General features: G+C 42.8%; 1 protein-coding gene across 4 annotated transcripts in view; it reads left to right on the top strand.

Moving 5' to 3' along the window:
- Positions 1-15,934, top strand: part of LOC106575986 (kinesin-like protein KIF21A) — a 41,275-nt gene extending 25,341 nt beyond the window's left edge. For 2 of the 4 annotated variants that reach the window (XM_014152768.3, XM_014152765.3), the window contains 14 exons: positions 1,432-1,576; positions 8,544-8,738; positions 8,868-8,969; positions 9,208-9,373; positions 10,449-10,509; positions 10,991-11,042; positions 11,227-11,432; positions 11,739-11,954; positions 12,144-12,280; positions 12,528-12,702; positions 13,068-13,226; positions 13,465-13,753; positions 14,035-14,234; positions 14,506-15,934. In XM_014152768.3, coding sequence (XP_014008243.1) covers positions 1,432-1,576; positions 8,544-8,738; positions 8,868-8,969; positions 9,208-9,373; positions 10,449-10,509; positions 10,991-11,042; positions 11,227-11,432; positions 11,739-11,954; positions 12,144-12,280; positions 12,528-12,702; positions 13,068-13,226; positions 13,465-13,753; positions 14,035-14,234; positions 14,506-14,563 — 2,161 coding nt within the window. In that variant the 3' untranslated portion in view covers positions 14,564-15,934. Of the gene's footprint in view, positions 1-1,431; positions 1,577-8,543; positions 8,739-8,867; positions 8,970-9,207; positions 9,374-10,445; positions 10,510-10,990; positions 11,043-11,226; positions 11,433-11,738; positions 11,955-12,143; positions 12,281-12,527; positions 12,703-13,067; positions 13,227-13,464; positions 13,754-14,034; positions 14,235-14,505 lie in introns of all 4 variants that reach the window. The other 2 variants (XM_082963798.1, XM_014152764.3) reach the window with 1 other exon arrangement.
- The last annotated feature ends 2,167 nt before the right edge of the window (positions 15,935-18,101 follow it).

Below are 18,101 nucleotides of genomic sequence, written 5' to 3'. Positions count from 1 at the left end.
CATATGTGTTATTTCATAGTTTTAATATCTTCACTATTATTCTACAATGTAGAAAATAGTTAAAAGAAAGAAAAACCCTTGAATGTGTACATCATTTAGCAGACTCTCTTATCCAGAGCAAGCCGATAGATTTTTCACCTAGTTGGCTCGGGGATTCGAACTGGTCCAACACTCTTAACCGCTTGGCTACCAGCCATTCATTTAGCAGATGATTTTATCACATCATAGTACTATCAGACTTCTGATACTGTTGTAACGTTCGTTAATGTGAAGAATGTTATATCAAATCAGTTCTCTATGTGTAATTATTATTACGTGATTAAACTAATCATGTAACTATTAATTAGCTAAGAAGTCGGGGCACCACTGGAAAATGTTGTTTAAAGAGTTACTATTTCCTGAATTGAACTCTTTAGATATTTTCATATCTTATCGATTACAGTCACTTATTAATGTATTATTACCTCATCAGTCATTCTGAACGTCGTAATTTCTTATAGTCTGCACCAACCCTACTTTTTGATGAATCGGTGATACACAAATTGGCTCAATTATTTATTTACTAACTAATTAAACAATTACAGACATTTGCCTAGCCGGCACCCCCAGATCTCCATCTCAGGCCTTGCAAGTCATGACAATACCAATGTAGGGTGAAAGGAGACACACATAATGTGTACCACTTATTACATTTATTTTTTTATTGTATTTTGAAAATACAAATTACAGTATTTTGAAAATACAAAATGCATTGGAGTGTAGTTCAACCCAGTGTAATTAAAATGTAAAAATATGGTAATTAAAATATGTATTTCAAATATATGTAACAGAAATACTGCCCATCTCTGCCTGTGTATATAGCCAAGTTATCGTTACTCATTGTGTATTTATTCCTTGTGTTATTATTTTTTCTATATTTTCTCTCTATATTGTTGGGAGGGGCTGTAAATAAGCATTTCACTGTTAGTCTACACCTGTTGTTTACAAAGCATGTGACAAATATATGTAGTGTATATGTAGTGTACATATATATATATATATATATATATATAAAACATATATATATAAAACATATATATATATATAAAACATATATATATATATAAAACATATATATATAAAACATATAAAACATATATATATAAAACATATATATATATATAAAACATATATATATATATATATATATATATATATATATATATATACATATATATGTGTGTGTGTGTGTGTGTGTGTGTGTGTGTGTGTGTTATATATATATATATATATATATATATATATATATATATATATATATGTTTTGTGTGCATGAAAGGACTCCTACTCTAGTTGAAACGGGACAACAATAAGTTCCTCACCTAGTCTTTGTTTTTCAGTAATATATTGGCCCGTACTGTACAATGATCTCTGTTGAATTCCATTTATCAGGAAGTACCCGGTGAGGATGGGGAGCGTCTACACCACCAGGACAGCCCGGGCTAAATGGCAGTCTCTGGAGAGACGCATCACTGACATCATCATGCAGAGGCTGACCATCTCGAACATGGAGGCTGATATGAACCGCCTCCTCAAGGTAACATAAACCCACTGTAGTTTTACTGTATTACTACTGTATTTGTACCAGTTCTACTGTATTTCATATCAGACTGATGCCAACATGGTTCTCTGTCAGTGGAAAAAGGCAAAAACCGACAGGGGAGTATATACAGACTTATCATTGCTGCTGTTTTGGCTACCCTCTTAGAATTAAGGGTGACTCAAGGAACCCTGGAGATTCTCAAGGAACTCTGGAGTTCCTCAATGAATCATTGCAGTCAATGGGTTCATATTTGCACCATTGGTTAGTTGAGTAGTTCTTGAATTAACCTTTAATGATTCAAATTAGCAAAGGTTCCTGGGGGAACCTTTTTGTCGGCATGTGCAGAGCACTTGGAATTTATTTTGCTGCTGGATTTATTGTGCTGCCTAACTCAGAAGAAGATGAACATTGTGTTTTCGCCGATGGCTTTATGGGATAGCTAGCAACTTGTAAACAATTACCCATTCCTATACGGGTACTATTTTAATACCAATGTTGAATAATACTGTCAAGCGTCCTGTTATAATTCCGAAAAGTTTATTGTGATGGTAATTCCATTTGTTTTTGATTATATTTATTTGGTGTTGGCTTAGGTTGCTAGCTAGCTACAGTATCTTTAACCTAGCCAACACTTTTAAAAATGCTTGGTTGTTGGATGACCCAATTGCTGGGTTGCAGGCATTGGGTCACTAAGTTGGGTTGTTTTCTTTAAAAAAGGGCCAGGTTGGGTTGTTGATGTTGGGTTATTAAGATGAGAAGACTGCGGAGCGTGGCTTAGTAAGGGTGATGTTTCAGATAGTTCTATTTCATTTCCGTTAATCTTTTCTGTTGTTTTGTCATCACATGTTAAAGTTGAAGACTGATAGTTTTGTAGCTTCAATTAGGTTTACAGACGTGTGTGAGTTCCTCACGAGCATATAGACTGGTTGGCTGTTTTGTAACACAACTATGCGGCAAAACAGACGGGGTTGTTGTTGACAACATGTCAACTATCTTTAGCCTCCAATGTTTATTGAAAACATAAATAAATGTGTCTAATGAGCACTTGTTGTCTCTCAAGTACATAGTTACAGTTGTTGGTTAGCTAGCTAGTGAATTTGAGCAATATTAGCGTAGACGTGACATCAGTCGAAACACCTAAAAACAAGACACGGTATCAAGAATGAGATGAAACTAGCGGAAACGAGCCGTCTATGATTTCCCACATGGTGGCTATCTTGCCATCCAGAGTCACAACACACCGCCTTCTGCCCCATTGAAGCGCGCACATTGTTTTCGTAACGTCCTAATGTTGGAAAAGTTACTACTTTATTACTACTTTGTTATCCTTGCTTTCGGGTGACTGTCATGACTCTACAGTGCCTTCAGAAAGTATTCACCCCCTTGACTTTTTACACATTTTTAAAATGGATTAAATTTAGATTTTGTATTACTGATCTATACGCAATACCCTATAATGTCAAAGTGGAATTGTGTTTTCAGAAATGCTTACAAATTCATTAAAAAATCTAAGCTGAAGCCTCCCGAGTGGCGCAACGGTCTAAGGCACTGCATCGCAGTGCTAGAGGCGTCACTATATACCCAGGTTCAATCGTGGGCTGTATCACAACTGGCCGAGATTGGGACTCCCATAGCGCGGTCCGGGTTAGGGGAGGTTTTGGCCGGGGGGCTTTACTTGGCTCATCATGCTCTAGCGACTCCTTGTGGCGGGCCCGGGCACTTGTAGGCTGACCACTGTCGTCAGGTGAACTGTGTTTCCGCCAATACATTGGTGTGGTTGGCTTCTGGGTTAAGCAGGCAGGTGTTTGGCGGGTCATGTTTCGGGGAACACATGACTTGACCTTCGCCTCCCGAGCCCGTTGGGGAGTTGCAGCGATGAGACAAGATTGAAAAAGGGGATAAAAATGAAAAGCTAAATTGTCTTGAGTCAATAAATATTCAACCCTTTTGTTATGGCAAGCCTACAGTTCAGGAGTAAAGATTTGCTTAACAAGTCACGTAATAAGTTGCATGGACTCACTCTTTGGGCAATAATAGTGTTTAACATTATTTTTAAATGACTTCCCCATCTCTGTACCCCAGTCATACTATTATTTGTATGGTCCCTCAGTCTAGCAGTGAATTTCAAGCACAGATTCAACCACAAAGACCAGGGACGTTTTTCCAGTGGTTCGCAAAGAATGGCACCTATTGGTAGATGGGTAAAGAAAAAACAGGAATTTCACCAAGAGGCCAATAGTGATTTTAAAATAGTTATAGAGTTTAATGGCTGTGAGAGGAGATAACTGAGGATGGATCAACAACATTATAGTTACTTCACAAAACTAACATATATGACAGAGTGTGTAACGGTTGTCGTCGGGAATGGAGGACCAAAACGCAGCAGGAATGTGGATGCTCATCTTGTATTTATTTTAAATCAAGAGAACACCAAAATAACAAACAAAGAACGCACGAACAACAAAACAGTCTTGTCAGGCTCACACATGCAAAACAAGAAACAATCTCCCACAACACTACACCAAACAATTACCCATATATAGGACAATCAGAGGCAACGAGAAAGCACCTGCCTCCAATTGAGAGTCCAACCCCCCATAAACCTACACATAGAAATACCACAAACCAGAAAGAACATAGAGATACAAAACATAGAACATAGACCAAAACCCGGAAATAATAAATCAAACACCCTACTTGTCACAGCTGTCGTGGAAGAGAGAATGGGACCAAGGCGCAGCGGGTTGCGTGCTCAACATATTTATTAAATAAAATGCGAACACCACGGAAAAACAATAAACAAACTAACGACAGGAACAGAGAAGCAGGCTCAACAAAAGCAGTGCTCTCAAACAACTACCCACAAGTGACAAACAAAACACACACCTATTTATAGGAATCCCAATCAGAGGCAACTAGAAACACCTGCCTCCAATTGAGAGTCCAGCACCCAATCTACACATAGAAAAACTACCCTAGAACATACACATAGAAATACAAACATAGACCGGTGACCAAAAAAACCCGTAATACATAAATAAACTACCCTCTGCCACGTCCGGACCAAACTACAATAACAAAATATCCTCTCTACTGGTCAGGACGTGACAGTACCCCCCCAAAGGTGCAGACCCCGGATGCACCTAACAAAAACACAGAAAACCCCCAAAACAAACAGAAAAATCCCCCTAAACTAAAGGGAGGGAAGGGAGGGTGGCTGCCGTCAACGACGGCACTGTGCTACACCCCCCCCTCCCAAACCCACCTATATCGGAGGCGGCTCAGGTGCGGGACGTGGACCCCGCTCCACCCTCGGCCACTTCGGTGGCGCCCCTGGCCGCGTCAGAGGACTGGTGGGCGACCCTGACTTCGCCCGGCTGGCGGGCGATTCTTGCTGCGCCCAGCTGGCGGGTGTCTCTGGCTGCGCCCGGCTGGCGGGCGGCGATGGCGGCTCCTGACTGGCGGGCGGCTCTGGCGGCTCCTGACTGGCGGGCGGCTCTGGCGGCTCCTGACTGGCGGGCGGCTCTGGCGGCTCCTGACTGGCGGGCGGCTCTGGCGGCTCCTGACTGGCGGGCGGCTCTGGCGGCTCCTGACTGGCGGGCGGCTCTGGCAGCACCTGACTGGCGGGCGGCTCAGGCGGCTCCTGACTGGCGGGCGGCTCTGGCGGCACCAGACTGGCGAGGCTGGGCTGACGCACTAGAAGCCTGATGCGTGGGGCTGGTACAGGATGTGCCAGTCTGGGCACACGCAACTCAGGGCTAGTGCGGGGAGCGGGAACAGGCCGAGTCGGACTGGGTTGACACACTAGAAGCCTGATGCGTGGGGCTGGTACTGGACGTGCCAGCCTGGAGACACGCACCTCAGGGCTAGTGCGGGGAGCGGGAACAGGCCGAGTCGGACTGGGTTGACGCACTAGAAGCCTGATGCGTGGGGCTGGTACTGGACGTGCCAGCCTGGAGACACGCACCTCAAGGCTAGTGCGTGTAGCGGGAAACACTGGACCGTAGAGGTGCACTGGCGGTCTCGAGCGCAGGGCTGGCATCACCCCTACTGGCTGGATGCCCACTTTCCCCTGGCACATGCGGGGCGCTGGTACTGCGTGTACCGGCCTGAAAATACCCGTCCTCGCCACAGCACTCATCACCCCAAAGCACGGGACCTGTCCAGTATGTCTCTGCCCAAAAAGGGTACGGGGAGCTGGCCTGGGGCTCCATCCTCGCCCCGCCAAACTGCCCTTGTGCCCCCCCAAAAAAAAGTATTGGGGCTGCCTCTCGGGCTCCCTTACCAGCCGTGTTCCCCGGTCCTCGCCAGATTTCCTCCGCTACTTGGTCCTGTTGTGGTGGGTAGTTCTGTCACAGCTGTCGTGGAAGAGAGAATGGGACCAAGGCGCAGCGGGTTGCGTGCTCAACATATTTATTAAATAAAATGCGAACACCACGGAAAAACAATAAACAAACTAACGACAGGAACAGAGAAGCAGGCTCAACAAAAGCAGTGCTCTCAAACAACTACCCACAAGTGACAAACAAAACACACACCTATTTATAGGACTCCCAATCAGAGGCAACTAGAAACACCTGCCTCCAATTGAGAGTCCAGCACTCAACCTACAAATAGAAAAACTACCCTAGAACATACACATAGAAATACAAACATAGACCAGTGACCAAAAAACCCCGTAATACATAAATCAACTACCCTCTGCTACGTCCTGACCAAACTACAATAACAAAATATCCTCTCTACTGGTCAGGACGTGACACTACTACAAAAATCACCACCCCGAACCACATAAACAAAATACCCTCTGCCACGTCCTGACCAAACTACAATAAGAAATAACCCATAACTGGTCAGGACGTGACAGAGTGAAAATAAGGAAGCCTGTACAGAAGAAAAGTATTCCAAAACATGCATCCTGTTTGCAATAAGGCACTAAAGTAATACTGCAAAAAAAGTGGCTGTAATAACGGAGCTGTGAGTCGAGGAGCAGGTGCAGGTGAAACATTTAATAAAACAACAAAACGACACATATACATAAGGCTACACGCTGGTACAAAAGAACAATACCAACTGGTGAGAAAACATAAGGCAGGGACATATAAAGGGGAGGAAATGATGAAGGTAATGAAGTCCAGGTGTGAATCATAATGATTAACTGGTGCGCGTAATGAGAAGTGCCGGGTGTGCGTAAAGATGAATCCCAGGACCGGTGGTTAGTAGTCTGGCGACGTCGTACGCCGGAGGGGAGGAGCAGGAGAAGATGTGACAGTGGCAAAGAAATAAACTTTTTGTCCTAAATACAAAGCGTTATGTTTGAGGCAAATCCAACAATGCACATTACTGAGTACTACTTTTCATATTTTCAAGCATGGTGGTGGCTGCATCATGTTATGGGTATGCTTGTCATCAGCAGAGACTAGGGAGTTTTTTGGGGATAAAATAAATGGAATAGTGCTAATCACAGGCAAAATCCTAAAGGAAATATTGGTTCAGTCTGCACTCCTACAGACTTTGGGAGACAAATTTACCTTTCAGCAGGACAACATCCTAAAACACAAGGCCAAATATACACTGGAGTTACTCATCAAGACAACATTGAATGTTGCTGAGTTGTCTAGTTACAATTTTGACTTAAATCGGCTTGAACATCTATGGCAAGACTTGAAAATGGCTGTCTAGCAATGATCAACAACCAAGTTGACAGAGCTTGAAGAATTTTTTCAATAATAATAGGCCAATCCAGGTGTGCAAAGCTCTTAGAGACTTACCCAGAAAGACTGACAACTGTAATCGCTGCCAAAAGTTATTCTAACATGTATTGAATCAGGGGGTTGAATGCTTATCTAATCAAGATATATCAGTGTTTTATTTTCCATTCATTACATTTTTTTAAGATTTTGAGTATTTCCTCTAGACAAAAAAAAGAAAAAGAAATGACAATTAAATCAATTTCGATCCCACTTTGTAACATAACAAAATGTGGAAAAAAAGTCAAGGCGTGTGAATAGTTTCTGAAAGCACCGTATGTAATCAGAAATGTTAATATTATATTCAGAGGGATCACTCCAGATCCAAGGCGAAATTCAACGTTTGTGCAGGTCCCCAGGACATCAGGAGGTGGCATCAAAACCAACCACTAGATAGAAGGAAAAAAAGGGCAGGAAAAACACTGGGATTGAACACGCTGTCTACAGAGCCGGAGGCTTAGACTACTCCGCCATCTGTCTACAACGATTTAGCAAGTCCATTCGGAATGAATGCCTAAAGTTTTAACCCTATCCCCAACCTTAATCCTTAACCAGTCAGAATTAATGCCTAAACTTATCCCTAGAGTTGTTTCTATGTGCCTTAATTTACCACGTTTGTCACAGATCATCAGGAGATTAAGTCAGTTTACTTATCAAAAATAGACGTTGACATAAAGTCAGACTGTGATATCTTGTTGTTATATTAGAATATGTAATATGCATAAACATTTAAGGAACATTTAACTTTGTTGTGTACAAACTTTATATGATGAACAGGAATGACATTTACTCTTACAGATGGCCAAAAATAAATATCTGAAAGCCACTCCTCCAATAAGCCACGTCTCCAATCTTCTATATTATTAAAAAGGTAAAGAAATGTATCCGTCCCATCACAAAAACGTTCCTGTTTGAACCTTTACATAGGCAGCCCAGTATCAGCGTATAAGTGTCAATCTGTGACACTTATGCGAAAAGATATGGCTCTTGTCACAGGGGTTCCTCGAATAACCTTTTCAGAGGGGTTCCTCAAGGAACCTTTGTGACCTGGAAAGGTTACCCTGTGTGTCAATTTTTAGAACCCCAAAAGGTTCCTCCAAGCTCCTTTACTTCTAAGATTGTAGAGCAATAGCTAGAAAGGAATGCGATTTGGAAACACTTTTATTATAACTCTTTCTCCGTCTCTCTCCCTTCCTCCCTGCCTCTTACAGCAACGTGAGGACCTGACCAAGCGAAGGGAGAAGGTGTCTCGTAAGAGGGAGAAGATCGCCACAGAGGGGACCGACACGGACCGAAGCATCCAGTCTTTGAACGAGGAGATGGACGCCCTGGCGGCCAACATCGACTACATCAACGACAGCATCGCTGACTGTCAGGCTAACATCATGCAGATGGAGGAAGCGAAGGTTAGCTGATGCAAACATGCACATTTTCTTCAGGAAATTGACCCTTTCTAGTTATTAGTACAGCTGACGCCAGCACACACAATTTCTTCATAACTGTTATTATGACTGACTGATGTTGTTGGGATGCAGGAGGAGGGAGACACAGTGGACGTTACCGCGGTGATCAGCTCCTGTAACCTATCAGAAGCCCGCTTCCTGCTTGATCACTTCCTGCACATGGCCATCAACAAGGTAACCACAGTACACCTGTCCCTACTGAGTTCTCTCTACCTTTCGATTAAGCGGCATTCAGGGTATTGTAAATCTACCAACTTTATACCCTTTTTTAAACACTATGTTTATTATAGAGTTAAACATGTCTGCTGTTCTGTGGGCTAAATGTCACAACACTCTGTTGATGTCAGTATGGAATTTGCGTGTGTTTGTCATGTATGTAATGTATGATTTTACTGGTACGTGCATCTTCCAGGGTCTGCAGGCGGCCCAGAAGGATTCCCAGGTGAAGATGATGGAGGGCAGGCTGAAGCAGGCAGAGATCAACAGCGCCACTCAGAACCAGCTGCTGTTCCACATGCTGAAGGAGAAAGCTGAACTCAACCCTGAGCTGGACGCTCTGCTGGGCAACGCACTGCAAGGTATAGATGGTTCAGTGGTATAAACACACTGCTTTTCAGTTCATCATTTTTTAGTTACACTTTATTTTACAGTCCACTGTGTTATCTGACATTCACAACATATCTCCCATATTGTTTTTCTTTCGGATTCAGTAAAACATGTACCATTACGTATTATCTTAGTAAATAGCCTACAAGTAAAATACACACTGAAACGGGACTGTAAAATAAAGTGTCTCCATTCTTTTAGCTTTTGTTTGACTTTGATTTCTTTGTTTTTTTCCCTGTTTGTTCACCCTGAATTCAAACAGAGATAGGTTACCTAGTGGTGGGTAAGTAACAGACACCAGACTGACTGGTCCCAGAGACCATGGGTCTCCCCTACAGCCCCTCCTCCCTCTAAAACTCCCCTTTAAGATTAACCTGAGAACGTAACTTTGCCATGATGTGCATGAGGTGGTATGTTGCCCCCTGTCCCCCACTTCCCTGTCTGACCCTCCCCATCCTCTTTGTGGATGTCTAGCTTTCTCCTGTTCAGCAGACTCATTCAGGATGATCTGAAAATGAAGAATTAGCTTTAGCTTAAACTCTGACCCCCATGCAAACCTGAAGTTCGGACCTTAACTAGAGTACTACTCCAACTACAACCTTTACTAAGTTACCCTCCATATAATGAAAAAGTCAGATGCATCATACTAATATACAGTATAGTATACAATACTATTGACTTCCTTCTGACCTTGTCTGACCCCGGATGTATTTAACCTGACCTCTGAACTTTGAACACTGTACCTTAGAGCTCTTTGAATTCAAACGGTTGTTTTGCTGCTGCTGCACCATTAGTTTGAAAACTATGTATGCATTTGTTTTCTTTGTGATATCCAGACTGTAAATTTACTTTGAAAATGATCATCCTCTAACAGTTTAAGATAGTAAAGTAACACAAGTTTAGTGCTTGTAATGGAGTATTTGAAAACATGCTGTGAAGCCATAACTACCCCATGTCCATGCGGTAACCATGCAGTAACTGAGGCATGTTGTATATCTGAGGGTCCAGTGTAACAAGGTGTACTGTATGGTTCTGTCCTCAAAGCAGAGAATGGAGATGACAGCAGTAGTGATGAGTCCTCTACCGCCAGCCCAGCCACAGAGGGAAGGTAAAAAAACATTTGACTCAGACAAGACAATGAGGATATTAAATATTGAATTTCATCACTTAAAGCTGGAATCCTTAATGGTGAAACAGCCACATCCGTTTGCAATATTACAAAAACAAAGAAGTTACTGCAAACAACGAACACAGTTTTTTTTCCCCTTGGACATCATTGTACGCGCAATAGAACAGCAGAATATGTACTGCATTTTTTTTACCACGTTCGGCCGCGCTCCTCACCTCTAGTTTGTCAACTAAGCAAAAACAATAACAATGGCTTTGGGTTGGACAGTGGCGCTGTTTCTCCTACTGCAGATTCCATCTTTAATTTATGATTATACTTTATTTGGGTAGTCCATCAACAAACTATCAATAGACTATGAGTAACATCATTGTAAATAAGAATTTGTTCTTAACTGACTTGCCTAGTTAAATAAAGGTTAAATAAAATAAACATGTAAATTGCCCCTCTTTCTTTGTTTCAGTTCGTTGGCCTCTGACCTCCTGAAGCTGTGTGGAGAGGCCAAACCTAGGAAGGTACAGTCATCTACCGTACTTCACATGCAAAGCATTTTTCAAAACGCCATTTTAATTACATTTTCATAAAGTCTAAAATAAAGAAGTTACTGATAAGCACTTTGAGACAAATGCTATTTGCAAAACACTCTTTATGAATGGTTATGTTATTGATTGATTGATTGGATCGATCCCACTACCACAGGCACGCAGAAGGACAACCACCCAGATGGAGCTGCTGTATGCTGGGAATGGTGTTTTTGACTCCCCTACAAGGGACTTCTCTGCACCCCTGCTACCCCCAACAGAGGCCCAGGAAGGGACAGGGGACATGGGGACAGTAGCAGGATATCTCGGGGACAGGGAACTCACTGTGTCCCCCTTAGCACTGTCCACCAGGATAGCTGGACTGTAAGTCCTTATGTTGGTCAAATGTCTTTGTGTTTAGTTTTTAAAATGATAGTACAGGAAATACAGTGAGATACTTGCTGAGTAAATCCTTACCTACTGTACGAGAATTTGATCAGTCAGGCTTCACATCTTAATAACAGTGTTATTGTTGAAAAAACAAGTGCTTCAGCACGAAAAGGATAGAATGTTTAACTTGACCCAGAATGCATTGTAACCTTCAGTGATGTATATGACTTCAGCTGATCATCCAGTGCATATCACTTCAACTGATCATGTCGCTGGTCTGTCTGTCTCTGTGTTGTGTAGATCTGGAGCCTGGTCTTCTATGGGAGATGAGAGGAGATCACTGGAACGCTCGCCTCTAACACGCAGGAGGATGCTAGAGAAGGGAGGACAACCCCCCTTAGACATCAAGGAACACACACCTATGGACCCCAAGGGTCACCCAGCGAGAGAGACAAAGTCGCACATACCCACGCCCACAGCCACAGAGAAGACCAAAATCACAGACACCAGACCAACGTAAGAGCCACACCACTTCACAATGTTTGCCACAAATGTCATGTTCGTATGACGTCACGATGGTCATAGTTGTACCTACTTCTTGTGTTTCACTCGGGGCTTCCCTGAACACCCACCCCCCCACAGTTTGGGAACCACTGTCCTAACAGAATGAATACATTGTCTTTTGTCCCTGTTTTCCTGTTATAGAGGGGTGGTCAACCCTGTGTCATCCCCGAAGATCAGCCATGCTGCCAGACTACAGTGTGTCTATGTGGCTGAGGGACACACCAAACCTGTCATGTGTGTCGACTGCACTGATGACCTCCTCTTCACTGGCTCTAAAGGTACAGCTCTCTAGTTCTATAATGTTTGGAAACAAAACCAACCCTTGACCTCTAAACCATGACCCCTAGAGACTTCTCACACCTGAAAGGCTCAGATGAGTGTAAGTCATATTATTTGGTATTAGCTTCATCTCGCTTTCTGCTGTGGTTGATGGTGTTTCTGCCGTATTGAACACTCATCGTAACACCTAACCATTGACTTCTAACCCCTGTGTCTGTGTGTGTGTGTGTATGTGTGTGTTGTCAGATCGTACGTGTAAGGTGTGGAACCTGGTGACTGGTCAAGAGATCATGTCTCTGGGAGATCATCCCAGCAGTGTGGTGTCTGTTAGATACTGTTCCAGCCTGGTCTTCACTGTCTCCACCGCTTACATCAAGGTCTGGGACATCCGAGACTCCGCCAAGTGCATACGCACACTCACGTGAGTAAATATATATACAAACACCAAGAGTATTTGTATACACCTCCAGTAATAAACTGAAGACCTTTGTTATGTCAAAAGTTGGAGTTGAGCTTTTTCAACACATTCTAGGAGATTCTAGCACATTCCAACACAGCCCAGGGAATTTCAGATTCTTAATTTGCTACTTGAAAAAAATACTTTTACACAATGTCATTCCCATTGACATGGTATTGACTGTGTGTGTGTGTGTGTGTGTGTGTGTGTGTGTGTGTGTGTGTGTGTGTGTGTGTGTGTGTGTGTGTGTGTGTGTGTGTGTGTGTGTGTGTGTGTGTGTGTGTGTGTGTGTGTGTGTGTGTGTGTGTGTGTGTGTGTGTGTGTCGCAGGTCATCGGGTCAGGTGAGTACAGGGGACAGCTGTGTGTCTCTCAGGTCCCTGTCCATCCCTCCAGGAGAGAACCAGATCAACCAGATTTCTCTGAACCCCACGGGATCCTACCTCTACTCCGCCTCTGGCAACTCAGTCCGCATGTGGGACCTCAGGAAGTAAGAATGAAGAGTAGTTGAATATCTTGTTTAGTTTAAGTAAGGACTGGAGGTGGCACAAAATGAAGATAAAAGGAGAGGAATTGTACACTAAAACAGGCACAGGTGCTGAATGTAGAGTGTAGAAAAGATAGATAGTGAATGCTGAATCATTTCTCCCAAGTATGATCTTTAGTTGTACTGAAGACTCCTAGATCTGAACTCTTCCTGACCCTTGAACCCTGACCTTATGCTCTAGGTTTGTGTCTACTGGGAAGCTGACGGGTCACCTGGGTCCGGTCTTGTGTCTGACCGTCGACCAGTTGGGCAACGGTCAAGACATGGTCCTAACGGGGTCCAAGGACCACACCCTGAAGATGTTTGAGGTGACTGAGGGTGTCCAGGGCAGCATTGTGTCTTGTCACAACTTTGATCCGCCACACCAGGAGGGTATAGTCTCTCTGGCTGTTCAGGGGGACAGCCTCTACAGCAGCTCCAGAGACTACTGCATCAAGAAGTGGGACCTGTCCCGGAAACGACTAGTACAGGTGAGACCTACTGGACACTATCTGTATATACTGTACTGCTAGTACCTGAAAGAAGACAAGGCTCTCAGAGACGTACAATGAGCAGATAGCTGTGATTTTCACATTGCAATGTTGCTTTGTAAGCATCAAGTCTTGTTTTGTTGAATTGTTTTTGCTAGCTGCAACATTATCATCATTGTAAGACCAGTAGTGGTAGTAAACAAAATGTATTGTCCCAAGGAGTTCTTTTTCAACCGTTTGTAGCCCTGTTTTGACCTAGTACGTACTTGCTTCCTCCACAGCAGGTGGCAAGTGCCCACTCTGACTGGGTAAGTGTGCTGGGTGTGGTGCCAGGGTGCCCGGTAGTGCTGAGTGCAGACAGGGGAGGTCTGCTGAAGCTGTGGCATGCTGATACCCTGGCACCGCTAGGAGACCTGAGGGGACATGACAGCCCTGTTAACGGACTGGCTACCAACAGCAGCCAGCTATTCACTGCCTCAGAGTGAGTTTAACGCCTAACCCTAACATGACCCTTGAATGCCGTAGGAGTCTACAGCTGTATCTCACGGCAAACCTGACCATAACCCCTACCTTCAGAGAATATATCTCCTAACTTTGACCATGGTCCAGATCATACCCTGACCCTAACCCTCTGAGTAAATCAACCCACTGTTACTATAATAACAAAGTCATAATTTAACCTAAGAGAGAGATAATCAAACCTCTGATACGCATGTTGATCCAGCGATTTCATGTTCTTTCTTGTGTGACAGTGACCGGACAGTGAAGATTTGGCAAGCAAAAGGTTCTTTGGAGGAAGGGATCCATTGACACTGAGAAGGAGACCTCTGGACTGTGACTGGACACAGCGCTGTGGATCTACTAGATCACTCTGGATCTACTACAGCCCTAGGGATCTACTGCTGCCTGCTGGATACTCAATCTATTTACTGCTGCTCTGCACAATGATCCATGGATGGAGGACCTCCAAGCTGGTCACAGGGCAGATGACCAGCCCAGACACACCTATGACCCATTGAGTTCACCGACGTAAGACATTCCGTCAACAAGGGTGGAGGAGAGTAGCACAACAGTCATGGTATTCATCTGAAGAAATGTGAAACTCCAGTGAAATGCCCATGTTTCTGTCTCAAGCTGTATCCTATCATATCATAGAGGAATCTTCCGCTACGGTGCGTGTAATCATCTCTGTGTGTCAGGAGGGGGGGGGGGGGGGGGTGTCTTCTAAATAAGGCCCTATGGAGGTTGGTCTTACTTCAGCTCTTACTGCCAAACCCTATGGGAGACTCATATAGTCTCAGTGGGGAATAGGGATGTCTTAGTGGGAATAGCACCGTGAACTAGTGGTGTGGGACGGTGTAGCAGATCTCTGCTACAGAAACAAAGTTCAATGAGGGTGTGTGGTCATCATACTACAAATGCGATTGTGGAGGTTCATCTCAACCGAATTCAAGTATTGCTTTTAATGCAGATTGTGTGTGACCAAATTACAAACCTTCTCTGTGATAGTCGACGGGCTGTGATGAGTATCTTTAGCCAATGCATTCCGTTTTACTTGCCTGTGTACAGTACGTCTGCAGTGGTCTTACTCTATTTGTATCATACAAGTACATTCAAACCTCAAACTACAAAAATGGCCTGTCAAAATGTTTTCATTTATGTGTGTTTTCATGGTGACTTTGAAACCTCCAAAGTTCTGATCTTCCATTTCATGTTGTATCCAATGGCCTTGTTCAATCATTTCAGAGCCCAAGTACAGTGATGTTACCTGTGCACAGGCGTATGCCCTATCTTAAATCAACTCAAAGTGTATTGGTTGTATACACGGATTTGCAGTGCATTAATACCTAGTAATAAAAAAATATCTGAGTTAGTTTTCCTGTGCCCACGTACGCCCTTCCCCCAATCTGATTCAGGAACGGGCAGAACAGAATATAAAACTCTAGTGTGTGTTATTATCAGTGCCTGTCAATCTTATACTGTAGATAGTACAGTATCACAACCTAATCTGTGTGGACTAGGATCCCTAGATTGGGATGACATAGGGGTGATATGACCACATCTTTATGGAAATAAGAATCCGTTTCTCTTCCTCGTGGACATCTTGTGCACAAATTCCGACTTTCTAGTGATTCTAATGTCAGATGCGGTGTGGAAATAAATTGCATCTGTCAAAAATAACGAACTGTTTTTCTTTCAACGTGGAAATGTGTGTTGCCATGATGCCACCAATTGGTGGCAGTATAATACAGTATCACATTAGGAAACATGACACGGTTTCAAAACAGAGTTCCACTAACTTTGGTGCGGGAGATTTGTTTTCCTTCCTCCTGTTCTTCGGTAGGTATTCAGTCCGTAGCAGTTTTAATTTGTTGCAGGAAAACGATTCTATCCAATGTCCATGAACCAATCTCCTTGACAGGTGTTCTTACTTTTGTAGTAAATTCCTGATAGCACAGGTGGGATTGCAAATGTTCATAAATGCATGCAAAGCAACCTGCTTTCTAAACGTATATATTTGGTTGGGTCTTTTGCTAATTTGTTCGCAGCAAAGATAAAAACATTGCAAGAATTCCATAAAGGCAGACCATAGGCAAATATCATAGTTCCAAGGTATAAACGGTGAGCATGGTAAGAACTATACAATATGCTCACCATTCCTGTGAATTCCCACTTCCTGCATGTCACCTGTGTCACTACCTACAGTATGCATGTGACCAGCGACCCTTGACCCAACATATGTGGGCTCGTCATGGGTCACGTAGGCACACAGGTGACCAACATTGTATACATTTATTGAGGGGGAACTACGATGACATCCTTATTATTTCCATTAGCTTCTTTCTCCTTTTGATAGCACTGCAGGTGGAATCATCATGTTCCTTTACTTAGTTCCATACATCCCCCGAAGAAGAGAAGTGATGGGAATGAATCAGTATTTAACGTACAACAATTGGAGCATCAGAGTTTCATGTGAACAATAAGAACAGAACAATCTCTTGCACCTTAAGCACTGCATTACTTCTGTACCACGGACTATTTCCATGTCTTAACACTGTTCCAGACATCACAAGCTACTGTATATTTAATACAATGTGGTCCAGCCATATAGAGTTAAGTCGGTGTTCCTTTAACAACCAGGATTCCTACTGCACTGTCAGCACAATCTGACATAGTTTATTGGTCTCATCAATGCATAATTTCTCTATCAATGATTATTTCCATTTTAAAACGCTGAACATCAGAGTTCTTAAAACAACAAGGATTCTTACTACACTGTCAGCATATTCTGATAAGGTTTCTTGGTCTGTTCTCCTGTTTCTCAGATATATAACATTCTTTATCCCAAGATAACACCAGGACCCAGACGGTACTCTTACAGTTTCACAATAAATCAACGTACAGACCGACCTCAATAACGGGTACGTGGGACAAAAGTTCCTGTCTGGGGTTATTTTTAGCTCAACCTATATGGATTTGACAGGGGGATTCTGTCATAGGGAAATACATCCAATCATCCAATCTCTCTTGGTGTGTGTGTGTGTGTGTGTGTGTGTGTGTGTGTGTGTGTGTGTGTGTGTGTGTGTGTGATCATATTGACCCTGTGAATCATTACTTGAATCATCTCTTCAGTGTCTGTAGATATTTCTACAATACTCTTTATTTCCCTGTCCAGTCACAGGTTGGGTAATTTGGCTTTGGAATAAAGGCTTGATCAAGAGAGGAAGCAAGATAGCTTGATTAGACTGAGAAACAGTGAGAGGGTCAATACCACATATAGCAATGCTTACCTCACATACAGGGAATAATGTTCCACTTTGGGTGTCAAATGAAAGAGTATGTTTTGGGGAAATTAAGGCATAGATACATTTTTCAACCATTTTCCATCTTAAAACTGTGGCATAATTAAAGGCTTTGATTGCTGGATAAACAGATGGAAAAGGGGTCTTAGAAAACATCTACCAGAAAAAGTCTTAAACGATATTAGAAATACATCAACACAATAATGTCGATGTTGATGACAACTAATAACAACACTTATATTTAGTATTGGAGAAATTGTTTACTTTCGGTAAGTTTAAGAAATATTGTCTTGTGCCTTGTAATTCCGTTACCAAAAATCCTCATACTTATCTTGAATATATTTTCTAATTTCTCTCCCTCATGAGAAGGGAGGATAATGAAAGTTCACAGAAGTAACAAGCAATGGTAGACTTACCAATTAATTAAAGTGATTTTACTCATCAATTTTATTCATGAATTATTAAGTTATTTAAACTCGTCATTCGGTTATTAAATTAGTAACGGAATTACCCCAAAATCACAAATGAAATGACTGAAGCTGAAT

The sequence above is a fragment of the Salmo salar genome, chromosome 17, assembly GCF_965601325.2.
Source record: "Salmo salar chromosome 17, fSalSal1, whole genome shotgun sequence".
In the NCBI taxonomy this organism is placed as follows: Eukaryota; Metazoa; Chordata; class Actinopteri; order Salmoniformes; family Salmonidae; genus Salmo; species Salmo salar.
This window is presented reverse-complemented; position numbering and strand designations above follow the sequence as displayed.